The 20967-nt window shown below is 41.9% G+C and overlaps 1 protein-coding gene across 1 annotated transcript; it reads right to left on the bottom strand.

Annotated features, from left to right (window-relative positions):
* Positions 1–306: 306 nt before the first annotated feature.
* Positions 307–18874, bottom strand: LOC137259298 (uncharacterized). Its single transcript, XM_067796931.1, has 7 exons — positions 18505–18874; positions 7029–7089; positions 4414–4474; positions 3983–4060; positions 3629–3718; positions 2823–2933; positions 307–2134 (listed from the first exon to the last, which is right to left on the bottom strand). Exons 1-7 carry the CDS (start codon positions 18680–18682, stop codon positions 2054–2056), a joined length of 660 nt encoding a protein of 219 aa, XP_067653032.1. The 5' UTR covers positions 18683–18874; the 3' UTR covers positions 307–2053.
* Between the last annotated feature and the right edge of the window lie 2093 nt (positions 18875–20967).

Below are 20967 nucleotides of genomic sequence, written 5' to 3' on the forward strand. Positions count from 1 at the left end.
AGGCGTCAGGCCCATCTATCGGCAATCGTGTCCGGATTCACGGTCGTGACTATGAGTTTGTTGCTATCTTTTTAAACTTGAGTTAGTGAGTTTAGTTTTACGCCGCATTCAGCAATATCCCTATACCCCAGCTATAAGTTGATCATTGGATTGTCTGGTCCAGGGTCGATCATTCACAGACAGTCGCCACATAGCTTGAATATGGGTAAATGCGGCGTCAAACAAGCAACCCTGTAGCATTAGAATGGCTAACTAAACAAACCCTGTTCGACATATATAGTAATGAATGCTCATGATATTAATCACTTTTTTCTCTGATCTGACATTCTTAAACTCCCGCCATACACACACTGAAACTTCTCTGAATACCTGATGATAAATGGAATTTCGCCTTGATTGATTATAACTTATACATCGTTCCTCGGAGAGTGAAACTGTTATCGACTCGCATCAATAAACATGTGATAGCAGTCAGTGTACATCGAAGAGGTTTGACAAGGTATATACTTTATTGTGGTGTAGATGTGACGGAATGACACAGCAAAAAGTGACGATGTCATTCGTGTTGCATATCATCGAATGAAAGGCATTTAAGGGGCTCACGCAATAACACATACATACAAAAACATTACCACTTACAGTCATAGTTTCAAATCGCTATTAATGGCTTGTATTACAAGGAGGGTAAGCACATGATCAGACACACCGGGAACAAGAAGGGTTGGTCTAGTATTGGCTTGTATTACATGGGATTAAGCACATTAACTGACACACCGAGAACAAGAAGGCCTCCTCTATTATTGGCTTACATTACATGGGATTAAGCATTGTAACTGAAACACACCAGAACAAGAAGGCATGGTCTGTTGTTGGCTTGTATTACAAGGAGGGTAAGCACATTAACTGACACACCGAGAACAAGAAGGGTTGGTCTGTTATTGGCTTGTATTACATGAGATTAAGCACATTAACTGACACACCGAGAACAAGAAGGCCTCCTCTGTTATTGGCTTGCATTACATGGGATTAACCACTTTAACTGAAACACCAGAGCAAGAAGGGTTGGCCTAGCATTGGCTTGTATTACAAATAGGGTAAGCACATTAACTGACATACCGAGAACAAGAAGGGTTGGTCAGTTATTGGCTTGTATTACATGGGATTAAGCACATTAACTGACATGCCGAGAACAAGAAGGGTTGGTCTGTTATTGGCTTGTATTACATGGGATTAAGCACATTAACTGACATACCGAGAACAAGTAGGGTTGGTCTGTTATTGGCTTGTATTACATGGGATTAAGCACATTAACTGACATACCGAGAACAAGTAGGGTTGGTTTCAGTTAGCGCATATCACATACCACACATGCTTTTGTTTCACTGTTCCAACTACTGAGTTTACCCTCCTGCGACACAAACCAATGAATAAAATTCTGAGATTTAAATGTTCAGTTGGCAAGGTAAAAATTATGAGAACATAGAGAAATAAAAATGAGAAACAACCAGGTCACTTTGTAATAGCGGGCAACATGGCTTTCCCGTTGGTGTTACTGATGACCCGATTCTTTCACTGCTACAGGGGCAGTGGGTCAAGTGTTAGCTCGCCATGCAGAAGACCTGGTTCAATTCCATATGTGGGTACAACGTGTAAAACCCTCTTTCTGGTGTCCCCCGCTGTGCTCTTGCTAGAGTATTGCTAATAGCAGCGTAAACATAACTAAACTCATACATTACTGCAGCAGCTCCGCAATGCCAGGATCCCGGGTTTTAACTTCATATGGTCGTTGCAGATTTGACAGTTTAGTTCCAACTGACGTTCTGCCAGTCAACCTTCCGCGACAGACCAGCAAATTTAGGGTCTGCACGTGCATCCAGTTTGAAGTCAGTGTGGACTGGCCACCATAATGTCCAGGTGCTCTATGGAGCCTGTTCGATGGTGTGCAATGTCTTTGAGCACGTCTGTGATTTAAGTCACTCCACAAACAGATGACAGTTTCCGTTTTCATGTTCTCTATAGAATGAAGGTGAAGGTCACGTTGATACTGGCAGCGTCAGCTCGTGCAGCACCTTGCTTTACTCTCTTCATCGGTTTCTTCAATGTGGATAGATCTACCGAATTCTGTGTCTGCATTCTGAAAATGAGGGGAGACCATCAATGTTTTTTGTTGCTTTGTTTTGACTAAATAGTAGTAACAAAGTTCTCAGGTAAAACATCCATCTTGGTAGAGTCCAAATATTATGTTTGATCGGTGAATGGTTACTCTGCAGTTGATTGTGTAACTATAGTTGGGCGTTTTCTAATGTGTCAGTGAGTTTAGTTTTAACATATTTATTTAACAATATTCTAGCAATCATTGAGTCACGGCAGGGACAAAACAAACGGGTTTCACAGGGTGTACCCATGTGAGGAAACGAACCCGGATCTCCAACGTAATGATCGAACGCTTTAACCACTATCGAACGCTTTAACCACTATCGGACGCTTTAACCCCGATTTCAAAAACAGATACCATGTACTAGTTTCACTGCCGGCTCGTATAGTAGCCCTTTAGTCCCCTGGGGATGCACGGGACTCACCAAAGCGTAGCACTTACGTGTTGTATATTGGCTAAACAGAAAGAACAATTCACTTGCTACATGTCAGACTTACCAGTCGTATGGTGGGTAACAGACACAGAACGATTCATTTGTCCCACGTCAGACTTAACAGTTGTGTAGAGGCTAACACATGCAGACCGATTCACTTGTCCCACGTTAGTTTTACCGGTTGTATACTGGCTAACGCCTACAGAAAAGTCACTTGTCCCATGTCAGACTTACCGGGTGTATATTCCGCCATGTTTCACGGATCCAGGTCTCAAAGGCTTCTTTGACATTGTCACCTGTCTTTGCACTAACGTCATAATAGGGCGCACAGAAAAAATCTGCTCTCTGTAAAGACAAGAGGAAGTTACGTACTGAAATAAGTAAAGCTACAACACCTACCTAGAGTTAGATGTATGACAAGCCTGCTGCTGACCAGTGTCAAATGTCCCATAGCAAATAATCACTCTAGGAAGAGACTTGAACATTGCTCATAAAGTCTGATTCAGAAATAAAGTAATGACTACAATGTCAATGTCTTACAATATCTTACAATATCTGACTCCTCACTCTTCCTTCTCTCCATGCCCTCACACTGACCCCACACTCTTCCTTCTCTCCCTGCCCTCACACTGACTCCTCAGTCTTCCTTCTCTCCCTGCCCTCACACTGACTCCTCAGTCTTCCTTCTCTCCCTGCCCTCACACTGACTCCTCAGTCTTCCTTCTCTCCCCGCCCTTACACTGGCCCCTCGCCCTTCCTTCTCTCCATGCCCTCACACTGACTCCTCACTCTTCCTTCTCTCCATGCCCTCACACTGACTCCTCACTTTTCCTTCTCTCCATGCCCTCACACTGACTCCTCACTCTTCCTTCTCTCCATGCCCTCACACTGACTCCTCACTCTTCCTTCTCTCCCTGCCCTCACACTGACCCCACTCTCTTCCTTCTGTGCTCACCCTTTTCCTGACCCCTCCCCCTGAAATTTTGTTGCCGCCTTCTCACCGACCCCACCCTGTTCATGACTCTCAATTGTATAGTTACCGCACGGGCTTGACTTATGGGTATCTCCCTGTGGGCTTTGAGGTCATGTTTGTTGCCGACCAGCATCACATGTGGCTGGGGTTCAATTTCCTGAAAATAACCATCACCAGTATAAATGAACCATGATACAGACAAGTCATTACACTCGTATATTTCATTTATTACTTTTCATCAACAGACTCATACTTATTCAAAATTCAGATTCGTAAAGTATATTCTGTCAGCAAGTTAAATGTTTTGGACTGACTAACACAAACTATATCCCGAATTCTTCTTAGTTGTCCTCTATGATCTGCGCCCAACGTTGCCTGTTCACAATCGTCTTTAAGTTCTCTGTAATGTTCGGCGACCTACCTTTGTCACTCTTTCCACCCATCCATCAACCGTATCGAAGCTCTTCTGGTTCGTCACGTCGAACACAACCATAATGCCCTGCGAAACCAGAACATGATTCAACAGATCAGTCATGTTTGGACAGGGTTATGTCCCAGTAAAGTATCAGGATCCCAAACAGAAAATCTGTATTTAATCAGGCACACTATTGTTTAATGTCACATCTGCCTTAGGTTTCGTGTTTAACAGCACGCTCAGTAGTCTCTTAAGTGTATCACAGAGGTATAGAATCGATTCTAGGCCAGAAAATCCAGTGATCAACAGTACGAACATCGATCTACGTAAGTGATACTCTCTGACATATGTCAAGCTAATCAGCGAGGCTGACCCGTGGTTAGTCGCCTCTTGCATGGGAAATCGAACCGCACTGTATACGATGTATGTAGACTTACGTTTGCGTTTCTGTATATACTCCTAATGAGGGACTTGACGTCAGCCTGCCCGGCCGTGTCCCTGTAAACAGACATGGTGTAGAGTTAGCACTGTGGTGGGATATGGACTCTAATGGACTTGTATATGGGTGGGATATAGGTTGTAAGATCCAGTTTATGTATGGGTGGGATATGGGTTGTAACATCCAGTTTGTATATGAGTGGGATATGAGTTATAACATCCAGTTTACATGGGGGTGGGATATAGGTTGTAACATCCAGTTTACATATGGGTAGGATATGGGTTGTAACATCCAGTTTATCTGTGGGTGGGATATGGGTTGTAATATCCAGTTTATTTGTGGGTGGGATATGGGTTGTCACATCCATTTTTATATGGGTGGGATATGACTTGTAACACCCACTTTATCTATGGGTGGGATATGCGCTCTAACACCCAGTTTATATATGGGTGGGATATAATTTGTAATATCCAGTGTATAGATATGGCCGGCATATGGGTTATAATACCTAGTTTATATGAAGATTTTTATAAATCAAGGAAATCCAAGTTCTGTGGATAGTCAATTTGATTTTTGAAATAAGTGCAACATATGTTGAATTCAAAATTATGCGTTTCTTAGTATTAACAGTGGTTTAAAACAAATGACAAAACAGCTGGTATAATTACTGTGCAATGTCAGCAGTCTGTCATTACCACGGAGTGATTGACTCACTGACTGAGCTGTCGTTTTGGGCAAGATTCCAGCATTATCACACCAGAAACATACCCATGTGGGAATCGAACCTGCATCTTCGTCATGACGAGCGAACGCCGTAACCACTTGACTACCCTGACTGAACCTTATACTGAATGATGAAACTTCAGGTAACGGCCATGAGCAAATGGTTTGTGCAGACACTCAAAGAAACAGAGCACAGGATATACTCTTCGTATATCACTGTGCTCTACTCATACATTATGTGTTATAATGTTCTTATTTTTCTGTTCATCTGTCAAATTCTGACGTCTTCGATAAGCATTTTTAGAAGTTGATGTGATGTAAAGATGAAAAATTAGGACGTTTTATGGATATACAACTTCTGTATCCTGCCGATATAGAAGAAAGAAGTTGTATATCCATAAGAAAATTCCTCATTCTTTATGTGTGTATGGTCATATATCAAGTATTAATATGTCCAGGAATCTCTGCTCATATATTCGTAAGTGTCTGATCATATATCCCCAAGTGTTTGCTCATATATCCCCAAGTGTCTGATCACATATCCCCAAGTGTCTGATCATATATCAAAAAGTGTCTGCTGTCACAAATATATTCAAGTGTGATAAATATATTCAAGTGTCTGTACATCTATCCCCAAGTGTCTTATCATATATCCCCAAGTGCCTGCTCATATATCCCCAAGTGTCTGCTCATATATCCTTAAGTGTCTGCTCATATATCAAGAAGTGTCTGAACATATTTTCCCAAGTATTTGATCATATATCCCCAAGTGTTTCCTCATACATCCCCAAGTGTCTGCTCATGTATCAAAAAGTGTCTGCTGTTATAATTACATTATATTCAAGTTTCTGCTCATATATTCCCAAATGCCTGCTCATATATCTTCAAGAGTCTGCTCATGTATCAAGAAGTGTCTGATCATATATCCCCAAGTGTCTCATCATATATCGATAAGTGTTTGCTCATATCTCCCCAAGTGTCTGATCATGTATCAAAACGTGTCTGCTGTTATGATTATATTCATGTGTCTGATCATATATCCTCAAGTGTCTGATCATATATCCTCAAGTGTCTGATCCTATATCCCCAAGTGTTTCCTCATATATCCCCAAGTGTCTGATCATGTATCAAGAAGTGTCTGCTGTTATGATTATATTCAAGTGTCTGCTGTTATGATCATATTCAAGTTTCTGCTCATATATCCTCAAGTGTCTGCTCAAATATCCCCAAATGCCTTGTCATGTACCAAGAAGTGTCTGATCATATATCCTCAAGTGTCTGCTCATGTACCAAGAAGTGTCTGGTCATATATCCTCAAGTGTCTGCTCATGTATCAAGAAGTGTCTGCTGTTCTAATTATTTTCAAGTGTCTGCTCATATATCCTCAAGTGTCTGCTCATGTACCAATAAGGGTCTGGTCATATATCCTCAAGTGTCTGCTCATGTATCAAGAAGTGTCTGCTGTTCTAATTATTTTCAAGTGTCTGCTCATATATCCCCAAGTGTCTGCACATATATCCCCAGGTTATATATGAATATGCCGCTGAAACTGCTTGCAACATGTAGGCATGAAAAACCGCTTAAAATGTATGATTACACGATGCCATTTAGAAATAAGTCAAATGCAACATATGTCATGTTTGGGAATTCTTAGTAAAGTACAAATTCTAGAACTTTGTGGTTGAGTCCCATCCGGGAGTCAGGCTTTTAACAGCCAGTTCACAAATAGCCGCATCTCTTATCTTTTCAGCTTTCAACATCTCAAGATTTTGAAAATATAAGTTAACCATATTAAACAACAACGTGCCATCAGTACTTCCGATCTTGACAATATCCGGGCTGGGTGAAGTGACACTTTTCAGAAACGCCATTCGCATGGCTCAAACTTACACAAAGTGCAGTTTAATTCGTCGGCCATCGACCCGCAGTTCCTTCTCGAACATGTCGCCACCTGTAATACAGAAACAGACTAAATCATCACTGAATATGCAACTTGTGTTTAAGGTGGCATTTGAAAGGTCTGCTTAATGTGGGATGGAATCCCGCAGTGACGCTGATCTTCTATTTCACCTCGTTGGTTCTCACAAATCTAGCAATGTATTAATTAGAGGTGGTCCTGGATTCGGACGGGACCAACGGATTATAACTCTGCAAAGGGAATTAAAGCACATTATGTCATATGTCTGAGGGCCGCGTTTCACAAAAGCAATCATAACGCCACGACTCTCTTATCTCCTTTACTTTAACATATACAAGATCGCTTTGTGAGACGGGCCCCCAACTCCTAACAAATAGTGTCTAGGTGCCTCTGTACGTGTGTGTCCAAAGAGTCGGTGGACAGGTCATGCCGTTGTTTTAGTCCGTTTGGCCCAAAAGCGTACCGATGATTTGCAATCTCGAAAACCAAAAAATATAAAATACTCACTGAAACGATGATCGTAATCAAAACATCATACCAGCTCTAAGATGCTTTTGCAGGATGTTGGTCGTAAAAATGAAACAAGTTGTTTAACAAACTAACATTAAATTATGGACACTGTTACGAGGGGGGAGTGCAGAAGAAAGGACAGCCAGGTGTTGGAGAACCACGTCCACAAGTGCCGACAAAGTTATTTATTCATTAACCCGTGCTGTGCCGTCACTATCCTTTCTCGCACACCCGGCTGTTCCTTTCTTCACTAGCTTCTTCGTCTCGTCATACGTCAGGCAAATCAACGTCACGTGGTATATTTGGCATATTTGGCAAGTGGTATTATTTACCGGGTATGTATTTCATCTTCAAACACGCATACATTAACATTTTCATCTCCTAAGGAAACTAAAACATCCTCCCTCCCTGGTCAGTACACCGACCTCGTCATTTAAAGGGGCACTAATGCGGAGCAATTTCCGTGGACTGGTGTAAACTTTTGTTATTGTTTTTCTCCCGTGAGTACCCGGATGATATCCCAGAATTCGTGACTGGTTCGTGACCTCTGCTGCGCAGTCCGTAGGCGCAACTGATAGTTTAATTACAGACAGATCAACTGAGGTGAAGTCACTTTTACTTCATTACAAATGTATTATGAAAACAAATGAAACACTTTGAAGGTTAATCATCTGCCAGTGGTAGAAATGGTAAAAAACTACTGGGACGGAAAAATAACGAAGCCAATGTACGTCTCTATATTTTGCCTCATAACCCTAATTAGTTTATTGTCATATTTGTATGATTCTGAAAATTAACAAAAGAACACACGATCTGCTTATACTCATAGTAAATTTCTAACATAACAGCAACATTTATACATTGTATAGATTGCCAATGTGGATCCTATTTCACACACATACGCGATCTAGTGTCTGTTTTCTGTGATACAGATTCTGCTGAATGCTACAATAAATAAATTAAACCAAAATGCAAATAATGAATGTAAAACAGACTAATTTTATAGCAACAATGTCAGGCTACTACCTTGTTCAGGAGTGTATCCATCAATATCCACATAAAAGAAATCGTATTCCATTCATCTGCAGCTGGTAAATAATCCTGCTCTGTGTCGCGTGTCTTACAACTGTCTCATTTGCGAAAAAGTAACACATCGTTTCACGTCTTTCGTTGGTGAAAACCAGATAAACCTCTCATTGGTCTCCCAAGATAGCACACCTGGCAACTAATTGTATGATGTCCACTATTCTAAGTAATTTAGTTAACCAATAATGAGCAATCAATCAATCAACGCAAGGGTGGTTAATTCTTTGAAGGGAGGATGTTGTTTTTGCACTCACACTTTACGACAGGGTGTTGTCATCTACACACTCTGCCTTTTGACAAATCCGCTAGAAGATAAAAGTAATTAATCAATCAGTGTGTTATCGGTTAATCCTTTGATCGATGTTTGCTTTTGTAACTCAGCTGATAAAACCTCTTGCATCACTTACATGCACATGTTACATAACATACAATACATTTGCCATTACAGACCTTAATTTATAATGTTGAGTATTTACTCCAGACAGGAGAAATGCCAAATGGGAATCTTTGTTGAGTAAAAGTGGTGTTACTACTAATTATACCTGTTAAAAAATCATTAATTGACCATCCAGGGAATTATGACAAATAGCACGTGTATTTACACCATCAAGCGCGAGTTACAGCAAGGAAGATGTAATCTCTGTATCGCATGCAGCCTGAAAACACTTATGGCCCGAAACTGTTTTGAGGATACCAACGGAATTTAGTTACATAAGGAAAACACACTGGCATTTGCTGTGTACTTTGGTAAATAGGTGAAATAAGGGGTTTTTTACGTAAGAAAAATTTCAGATCTCTCTACCAAAGGCAAAGTCATCGTTTTTTGTTTACGAATTCAAATAAATCAACTGTGTGTTTTTCTTATCATAAATAAGAAAGAATTGTAGCTACCATAGCTACCAAAATTTACGTATGCTATTTGCTATCACAGCTCAACCAACACTCAAAACTACCTAAATATAAAGCTTTGCAATCTTCCGTACTGAAACAAATGGCTTGCTACGTGCCTGTAGACATTATATTTTGATGTAACATGATTAAATATCGAGGTTAAAAACGCAGAAATAGGATCAAATTGGATCAGTAACTATACCATCCAAGCATCCTAAAAGTACTACACTGCTGGTATATTTGGTTACGATCGGACAAGGAATACCATGGATATTTTCAAACAAATGGCATATGATGGGCATCCGGCCCCCTGACTGTTTAGGTGAAAAAATTCTGCTAATATGGACAGGAGCCCAGTTCCTTTGTCCGTCACGGACGAAGGAGCGGGCGCTGACCAAATTGCGGTTTGGTTTCGTAATTAGACCGTTGGCGAGAAACATTATTCGCTCCGCATCAGTGCCCCTTTAACACTTCTCTTTATATCAAACCGCTGTTTTACATGGAAAGGTTGAACGTGTGATGGGGCGAGTGAGCACGTGATGTGTACTGTGACGTCATAGATCACAGCTGACTAACCGCATCATGACCTGGTAGATAACAGTTTATACTGTATCTATATTTAGGAAACACGTGTCGCCTTAAGTCTAGTTACCATGCCATGATTTACCCCGGAGACAAATTTCATCATGTTAACACATTTGGGGCACCTATGGCAAACTTTGCAAAAGTGGGGTGGAGGTGGAGCAAGAAAATAATTCGAAAACCCCTGAGGCAAATACTGTCCAAGGGGTCCTATGCTTTATGTAAACGCACTGACATTCTGAAACACCCTTTATGACATTTGTCAGCTTAATGAAGCGTAATGTGTTCCTTTGTCCTGGTTCTTCATAAAACGCAGCCTCTAGTTAACCATGTAACATAAAAAGAAGTAATGTTATATATTTGTTGCATAACCATTCACATAGAAGAATTGATCTTCATTGTGTACATGTACAATACTCACTTATGTTAAATTAACATAACGAAAATCAAGCGATGTCCAGTATGTATTCTAACAACGTTTCGTTTCAGTTTTCAGTCTGGATCCTCGTTGCTACAGAGTGAGTGAGTGAGTGAGTGAGTGGGTGAGTGAGCGAGAGAGTGAGTCTGGAAGGGCACCTCCATTGGCATTGTTTTGTGTCAATTGCTCCATTTGCAGGCCAACGCCCGGATCATCATTCTCGACACAGAATCACTCAGGTTGAAGCGCGCAGCTTGCATTTTCGCAGATAATGTGCAGTTCCACTGCAGCTACAGCTAGTGTCGGAACAAAGTACACATTCACATCTGTTCTTTAAATAAATATTCTCCAATGACTCCTGAAAAGCTCAAAGATACTTTCGATCGCCATAGGGGCGCTGCTGCGCCGATACACGCAGGAGCGGGTCCTCCCCGGTCACTGTCAGGTATTAACAACCAGGAACAAATAGGTTGTGTCCACCATCAATACTGCTGGCATGTCAACATCATGGTGTCCATCACCAACAGTTTGAATCCATTCTGCTGATGCTGGAATGCTGCAGCATTCAGGTCCTTGTCACGAACGCTCGGGCTTCATGTACTGGTCATGGTCATCCAATACAGACATCAGTAAGAATGTAGCAGTCATCAAATAAAGCCTCCACCAGCCTTGACGTCGTCTGTATGACAATAATATGGATAACGACTGGGGGTGAGGGTGGGGTGGGGGTGGGGTGAGGGTGGGGTGAGGGTGGGGTGGGGTGGGTGAGGGTTGGGTGAGGGTGGGGTGGGTGTGGGGTGAGGGTGGGGTGAGGGTGGTGGTGGGGTGGGTGTGGGGTGAGGGTGGGGTGAGGGTGGGGTGAGGGTGGGGTGGGTGTGGAGCGGGTTGGGTGAGGGTGGGGTGAGGGTGGGGTGAGGGTGGGGTGGGTGTGGAGCGGGTTGGGTGAGGGTGGGGTGAGGGTGGGGTGGGTGTGGAGCGGGTTGGGTGAGGGTGAGGGTGGGGTGAGGGTGGGGTGAGGGTGGGGTGGGGGTGGAGCGGGTTGGGTGAGGGTGGGGTGAGGGTGGGGTGAGGGCGGGGTGGGTGTGGAGCGGGTTGGGTGGTATCAACTGTCCCGGCGCAGATTGCGAACTTCCGTTTGTTCTTGAAGCCTGGACGACCTGCTTATAGTAATGCATGACATTCTGGAAATTTCACAGCGTCAGGACCACTTCTTGGCATATGCAGTCACAGACCTCACGGATGATCTGTCACAGTGTAGGATTATGAATTTCAAAGAGAGTCCTTACGGTGCGACATTATACAGACGCTGGCCAGGTAAATCACGGTGACAGCTATCGGGCTCCGTGGCCAAAGCTCCACTCACACAGGATAGCTTTCGATGTTGGATTGAAGTTTCTGACAGACATCATGGACGATAACTCTTGGTATTGTAAAGTTGTGTTTCCATTGTGCATCATCAAATCCCTTCAGGTTGTATTTCACCAGTTTTGGTCTTTGCCATACAGGCCGTTTTCTGAGAAAAAATACGAAACTGGTGTTTGTACACTTCCATGACTCAGTATCAGCTGTGATTCATGAATGGTTGTTATAACATTGATCATTATATTTCACAGCTATCGATGATCGTGGAAACGCGTTTCACATTCGCCTTTGGCCAAACAGTGAGTAAATTTACCCCTGGGGTATGTACAGGGACAAAGTGGTGTGTGTGGGTGTGTGGGTGGGTGTGGGTGTGGGTGTGGGTTTGTGGGGGTTGGGGTGGGGACAAAGGAGGGATTGTGGAATATCTACAGGGACAAAAGGAGTGGTATGTTGTAATATCTTCAGAGACAAGTCAGTACATGTGGACACTAAGGGTATATATTTGCATAAGTTGACCCTGAGGTCATCAGCACATGTGTAAACTGTGCAACTATGCCACACCAGTAAATACGCGAGTTAGAGGATCATGCATAAATCCATAAAGACACGTTTACAATCTTCCTTTTATTATCTCAACGTAAGCATGTGGTGCAACTCAGACGCCACCTTAAACAATAAGTGAATGTTTTCTGTGCGATGTAGCATATAGAATTCATGTCTCGACGATTGGTTGTAAAATAAATGTCAACCATGTGTCTCTTACTTCTAAATATTACTTCGGACATATTAGTAGTAGAGCGTACTGATCCTCTTGCGATAAATTACAGAAACATTGGATATCTATTGCATTTGTAGTTCTAGCAAATCGTGCCGCTTGGACTTTAATGTTATGAGCGTTACATCTAAATTTAACAAGCGTACGCATTCTGTGGTGACTAATCTTAGAAGGGTAAATTTCTGCATTAATACAATATTTATATTCTGAATAAAAGCAGGCGCAGGATGATGACGGTATTTCATCATGCCAGTTTTGTTGATAATGTAAACAAGAAGTACGCTATCAAGGATACGGTAGATACCGGTATTTCACGTGCCTGTCCGCAATGACCGGTAGGGCACTAGGTTACAGTGAGAGTGGAGTCTTCATGGCTTTTGTAACAGAGACTTCCACGTGATATAATAAGATAAAATGAATATTATAGCTTTAGTTTGTGGTGTTATAATTATATATGTATATAATTTTACTTATCAACACGTAATAGCTTGTAGCAACTGTGTAATATACTTTAATAAATCTAGCAACAGTATAGAGAGCATTTCTATCATAATTCGCAATGAAAGTCATTTTTGTAATAAACGTAATTGTAAACCACTGTGTTCTGTAATCTGATTGGTTGGAAAATGATCAAGTGGTATTAGATTAGATTGTATTGACACGTAGACACATCGCAAACAATTGTTTTGTTGTGTCATCCATAGTGGTGACGTCATTCAAATCATATTGTGACGTAATTACAAGATTAAAATGCACGAAGAACAAGATATTCACAGCTTATTATGTCCTTTTTTCCACAAGAAATTGTGTCACATACGGTAATATTTTACCATCGGTTTCACTGACATGATATTTTAGGAATGTCACAGTCTTTAACAGTGGTAACAGACAACTTGAGATTGGAAGAAGATGGTTACGGAAACTTCATGTTGCTTAGTGTCCATTCAGGATAAGGTAGTAAAGTTAATAATACATAATATTTTCAGTGAGTATACCTGCAAGTGATTGCACGTCACACTATCATTACCTCTCGATACCTCTCGATACCTCTCGAAAGGGTACGAAGGAGTGATCACTACTAACCCCGCTTGTACTGAAATGTTCTTAAAATGCCCATTGCAACTCGAGTGATAACGAAGAGTACAACACCCTCACCCTCCCCCTTCCCCCACCCACACACATACACACCTAACTCCCAACCCCCACACGCACACACACACACGCACGCACACATACACACACGCCCACACAACACACACACACGCACGCACACACACCTAACTCCACGCACACACGCACACATGCACACGCACGCACGAACACGCACGCACGAACACGCACGCACGAACACACATTACCCCACCACCTCTTTCTCAATAGTCTCCTCGCGGGTTCTGTATCGTGCCCCGTGACGACATATACCGTAGAGGCTGACGGGGGTCGGGGGAGGGAGCCGGGGGAGCATAATGACTCACAGTCCCTCACAATCAATTTTCATATTATCACCTCTGAACATTTTTCGTATTTCAGAAGTAGCTGTGCTACATTCCTCTCATTTCCATACTAGGAACAGTCACGTGAACACAACTCAACTCGCCTGATGCCATGTATCATGCACAGCGGATATGACTTATTGCGGTATGGTCAGACAAAACGGACATATTCACAATGATTGTCAAAAAAAAACACATTTCGTACTATATGTGGCTGGCAAGGGACGGGTGAAATTCTAAATAGTTCAGTTCTTCTGATATCAAATGGAATGTTATCAGTTTTCGCAGTGAGATCGTGTCTCTGGACTTTGTCCTTACACTCCTGACTCGCCGTCACCATCGCTGACACCAAATGTTATTGGTGTGTTTAACGCCGCATTCAGCAATATTACCGCTCGGTTTATAAATGATCGAGTCTGAACCTGACAATCCAGTGATCAACCGCATGAGCATCGATCAACGCAAATGTGGCATGATGATGTGTCAGCGCGCCTGACAACCCGATCCCGTTAGTCGCCTTTCAGAATAGGCATGTGTAACTGAAGTCATACTCCAACCCAGATCCTGACGAGTCAGCATATATCCAACGTTATCCTCACTCTCCATAAAGAGGACACATCGACGTTATCCTCACTCTCTATAAAGAGGACACATCGACGTTATCGGTGTTACTAAGACGAGAAGGAATGGGGATGTGGATTTAGACCTTATCATATCAAACATTACTTACTCGTGCTCATGTCGGTTCACTCCAATCCTTATTATAAAAACACATAAAATATTGCTTACTGGATACATATACCAGTTATTCTTTTCGATTTCATGCCTAGTGCTTATAATAATAAATAACATATCTGAAAAGAAATAATAAATTCTTACTGTATGCAAATACACATTGCGTAGTTCGATTCAAATTCCTAAACCTCATTATAAGAACATGTAAATACATTGCTAACTGCAGGTAAATATTTGTTGCTTATATCGGTCTTAAATGCCCAAACCCACGTTATAAAAACGTATAAAACATTGCTTACTGCACGTAAATATCTGTTGCTCATATCGGTTTTAATGCCAATCCTCATTATAAGAACACAAAATAATGGCGTACTTCATGTAAATACCTGTTGCATACTTAGGCTTAAATTCTCAATCCTCATAATAAGAACATATTGAAAACACTGCTTACTGTACGTAAATACCTGTTGCATATTCCGGCTTAAATGCCCAACCCGTATGATAAGCACATATAAAAACATTGCTTACTGCACATAAACGCCTGTTGCTTACTTGCATGTGTGTATATGGTTATATTTAGAACAATCAGCGTTCCGGCACACAGGGGGAATTCCAGGATGCACGTGATGCTTTCGTGATATTGTGACGTCATCTGAGGAACATCAGTGGGGTCATAACAGAGGCTCCGTTGTTTATCATCTGCAACACGCGGCTCAGCACGATATTGTTTAATCCTAATGACGCTAGACGCTAATGTTGGTGCCTATATAAATACCCGAGGTTAGACCAGGCAATCCAGTGACTGATTGAGAATTACCCTACCCAAGTCAGTGAGTCTGACAAACGATACTTTTATTCGACCCAAGCATTGGTGGGAGACTCAAAGTCTTAACCGGTGATCCAGGGGGTAAACGGTATTATTCAGCTGAGTGAGTGAGTGAGTGAGTTTTAATTTTACGCAGCTTTTATCACTATTCCAGCAACATCTCGGCGGGAACACCAGAAATGGGCTACATACATCGCACCAGATGAACATGTGATAACAAGCGCATATAACACACGCTTTTTTGTTTCGCTGTAACTAAATGATAACTTTTTGTACGCATGACGCAAGTGAGTTTACTTTCACGCCGCACTCACCAATATTGCAGCTATATGGCGGCGGACTGTAAATAATCGAGTCTGAACCAGACAATCCAGTGATCAACAACATGGACATCGATCAACGTAACTGTGTTATGATGATACGGATCAACCAAGTCAGCGAGCCTTACTAGATGTTGTGAACATCGGGATTCTCTGAGTCAAACTTTGTCACCGAATCGGACGACCTGGTGGTCTGAGAATATTTATTGGCAGGGTTTTTTTTAATGACCACAGCTAGATTTAAACAATGTCATCAGGAACTGACAAATGATGGTTAAAAGCTACTATATAAAGTCAGTCACGGTGACATCGCGTTGTGACACGCAAATCTCGTCACGTACATGATCCCTGGTGACTTCCACACCTAACTATGAGTGAGCGAGTGAGTGAGTGAGTGGGTGTGTGGGTTATAATTTAAGGATGACTCGATATTTCAACCATCATGACTTTAAATACATAATAAATGCAATAACATATAAAGTCATCGTCGAGGGACAGTAAAATAATAATTATTTACTAATATTTACTTAGACTGGTAAAATACCTAGATTATCACACATGGAGAATTAACTATAATTGATCAGTCGTAAAATTCGTAACATAATAAAAATCGCGTTCGGACAACAGGGCCATTAAATGTTTTGACTTGCCAAAGCACTGAGTTTATATAAACGGTACTGTAACGCTAATGCTATATTAATTCTTGAAAGTATAAGTACACAAAACCGACATGCCTGATGTCCAAGGCTTCATCGGGCTTGGAGACTTTGTCTAGCATTGATTGAGTGGCCTAGCAATATTCAGGCAATATCACAGCGGCTGACCCTAGAAACTGGTGGGGAATCAAACCCGGCCTTCTGCGTGAAGAGCAAACGCTTTAACCACTAGGCTACCCCACCATCCCTTATTCAGCAGGATTTAATGGCAGTGTAACCTAGAAATATGGCATTACCTTTATCGACTGCATCAATTATAAAAAAATTATTTTACAAATATCAAGTCCCGTCTTTGGAATTGGGAAGTTTAGATTTGGTTGTTCTTTTCTGGATTGCGTTATATAATGATTTATTTTGCCACAGCTACGCGGAGCGGGATGTGGTTTGTTTGTCTGTTTGTTTTGAAGCGTATTGTAAGCACCGGATCCTAGTCTAACAACAATAACCCAATCATATGAAGCCAGACAAACCAAGAACGAGATTCGAAACGTTCAGCATCCTCGTGACATGATGACACCTGTCTGTCTGTTATCTAACGCCGCATCCGACAATATTAAAACTATAAGGTGACTGTCCGCAAATAATCGAGCCTGGACCAGACAATCCAGTGACTGACATCATGAGCATCGATCTACGCAAGTGGCATGTGTCAACCAAGGCAGTGAACCTGACCAAACAATGCTATTACTTGCCTTTTACGACCGAATAATCGAATCGAATCGAACCCTAGTCTACGGCGTGACGGGTGAAGGCCTTTGCCACTATGTTACCCCACCGCCTATCCCACTGACATCTGTCTGCCTACACGAGCAGCCTACACGGCCTACAGTTTCCCGTTTAAAGCGTCCCGGTCCCGGGTCCTCCAGTGTGACACTGCTGTAATACTGTTTAAAGCGGCGTAAATCTAAACTCACTCACCCTCTTAACTAATGTCAAGCCATTAGTTACAGAATAGTCTCGTTTTCTGGCTACTGGGTTCCATCCTACTGCGCAGCTTAGTGTGATAACCAGTCCAGATTTAGACTGTCATTTACCTGGATGCATAAATATTAATCAGTACGGTTTGAGAAGTCGAAGCACTTGTATATTGCAACACTACGCTCCTAATCCTATCACATAAGTCGTGCAGCATGCTCGGTCGTACAGTGAGCTCTGACAAACGGAAACCTGCAAATCGTGGAAATCTCAAAATGATATTCTGCCGCGAAAAACGTTTGATACGAAACTGACTTTACATCAACCTCATTGTGCGTTACAGAACTACACTGAAATAACGCAAAAAGTACCCAACAGGTTTAACCAATGAGCCCGATACATTGTGAATCATTTTACGACCTCGTCAAACTGGGGCAGTCTGTGATTTGAGAGTTCAAATGTAAAATTCATTTGTAAATACCATTTTCTTATGAAATGAGGAATTGCAATACAGTTTAAATAGAGTTGTTTGTGGTGTCTATTTTCACTTTCACCCGAGGAAATTCGGATCGGTTGAAAGGTAGGTCATTGTGTGAATAAAGTAATGAGACTTGTTTCGGTGTGGTATAATAAAGTGATTGATGAGTAATAAGCATCGATCCAGGACACTGGGATACGATGTCATACTTCAACCAAGTCAGCGAGCCTGACCACCCGATCCCGTCATTCGCCTGTTTCAGCACGCACATTGTTAGCGATAAGTCCTAACCCGGATGTACACGGGAATGTGATATGCTTATATTGAATCTGCTGGCCTACCTCTTGTGTGAGTATATGTCGGGTTGTAAACGTTGTTCACGTACCGCCGCAACAACGACGTCTTGCCGACGTGTTGGTTGCCGAGGAGTACCAGCTTCAACCTCCCGGACCTCGCCTCGTCCGTCTGTGACATAACAGTGACCTGATTGCTCAACATCAGCGTGCAAGAAGCATCCATAATTCGTCAACAAAATACATCAGATCTAAACAGGATTCGGTACATGCGACACGCTCCCGTCGTCTGACACATACTCGCATAGAACCGTCCAATATTGTATGTCCAATACACTTCTCGACATAAATCACGTGCAGCGTTCGTATGTGATTGCGAATCGTTTCGACCGTATCGCTCATTGTTCATGTACGTAGGGGAGATAATTGAGATGGATCGGAATACCACTGACGTCAGGTTATTGTTGTTATCTGTTTGCTGGTGGCATGAACATCGCACCAGGAAATGCACAGAACACACAAGACAACGCGACGCATCGAGTTAAAGCATTTTGACATTAATATTGGCGTTTAGACTACATATGTCAGAATCCTCACATAATTCAGAAACGTCATGAGACAAAACTTGTTTAGATATCTAGCGCGTAGTGAGATACATTTCTCGTGATAGCCGATAAGTTGCACGACTTTATATTTAGGTAGTATTGGGGGATCCTTTTTAGCATCAATTATGTCTAAGCCGATCGTTTTTAATAAAATAGTAGCTGCGCCCCTGGATACGTGTGTCTGTCCATCAAATCATTCGCAGGGGTCGACTTCGGGTTTTTTTAACAAAATCCGTCTGGTGCAACCTTAAAGATAAACCGGGTTGCACAAATCATGTATTGGTTGCACTATAGGTTTAGTTGGGTTTTTTTTCACTTGTAAAATAAACAAAAACAAATGATATGGTGTGAAAAGAGCATTATACAACTGATGACTCGCTCATGGTGGGGTAGCTACCTCAAACCTGACGCTTTCACGGGACGCAACGGTTACAGGCCGGGAAAGCCACATTTCCGAAACAGATAGCCTCAACTGATGTGGCTCTCCCGGCAATAGTTACGGTTGCCTGAACATGGAATGCGGCTCTCCCGGTTATGTTGTCAAAACATGCTTAGAATTCGAACCCGTATTTAACAAAGCAGGGCATGTTTCCTCATAATTTTATTCAGATTACAACATGTTTTGTTTCTATAATTAGCACCACATCATATACTAATAGGTATATTTTATATAATAATAACACATGATGATAAGCGCATAAGCAGTGTCTCCTCACGTAAAAGAGGTGTACCAAAGGTCAGGTATTCAAACTGCAATACAATTTCCATTAGCAGAAAGTGTAAACGATATAACCTACTGATCAGTATCCTAACACTGACATATCGCCACCACCCCACCCTAGGCCTACCCCATCCCACACCCTCTCCCTCACACACCAGCACACACAGGCTCTCTACCACGTGTACTAAGTATATAGAGGATACTAAACGACCTTCCGTGTAATATCATTTTTATTAATGTATTTCGCTCGTTTGATATTAAATCTTTAACGAGTTTAATGAAAATGGTATTTCACGGAAGCGAGTTTAGTATTCTGTTTATTACTTGCCAACATAAATTGACAGAAACTGCGGCGAAAATGCCTACCGTGTGAGGACTGTCAGCTTCCAAGTCAAAAGTCAAGCAAGGTCTAGTAAAATCGCGACATCAACTTTAGCATAGTGACGTCATACGTCAAGCGGTATTACACTAGTGTAATACTGAAGTGAAAATGTTACACTGCAGTATCTTCAAGGGGCGAGTAATAAATAACACACCTCACCCTGGTCATACGAGATTTCATATGTACTGACATGCATTTCCTACAATTACAACATTTACATATGTTACACAGGCTGGAAACCACGTGCCAACAATGGCCAGATTTGCATACCTGTAAAATACATGTAAATTCAGAGATGATTGTTCGTGTATTTTAACACTCCTTTAAGTGTGTGTAAATCTGAAAGCCAGGTGAAACGTAGATTTCAAACGTTGTTCATATGGCTGCCGGATGACACGTACATTTTCTAACATTAGTATTTTAGCTACTTTACCTGTTACAATAATCCATTAATTAATTAATTAACGTATTAGAAATGTGGCTTTACCAGCTACAGCCATGTAATTGAAATGTGACTTTACCGGCTACAGCCATGTAATTGAAATGTGGCTTTACCAGCTACAGCCATGTTATTGAAATGTGGCTTTACCGGCTACAGCCATGTAATTGAAATGTGGCTTTACCAACTACAGCCATGTAATTGAAATGTGGCCTTCCTGGTAATAGTCATTTTCAAAATGTGGCTTCCCCGGCCCGATACGGACGCAACAGTCTCCTCTCCATGGCCTCAGCGTCACCTTGCAACAACTCCCAACTGTTGCAGAAGCAATATAATTGTGTGGTACAGTACATTGTTTATTACA

The sequence above is a fragment of the Haliotis asinina genome, chromosome 13 (genome assembly GCF_037392515.1).
Source record: "Haliotis asinina isolate JCU_RB_2024 chromosome 13, JCU_Hal_asi_v2, whole genome shotgun sequence".
Taxonomy (NCBI): domain Eukaryota; kingdom Metazoa; phylum Mollusca; class Gastropoda; order Lepetellida; family Haliotidae; genus Haliotis; species Haliotis asinina.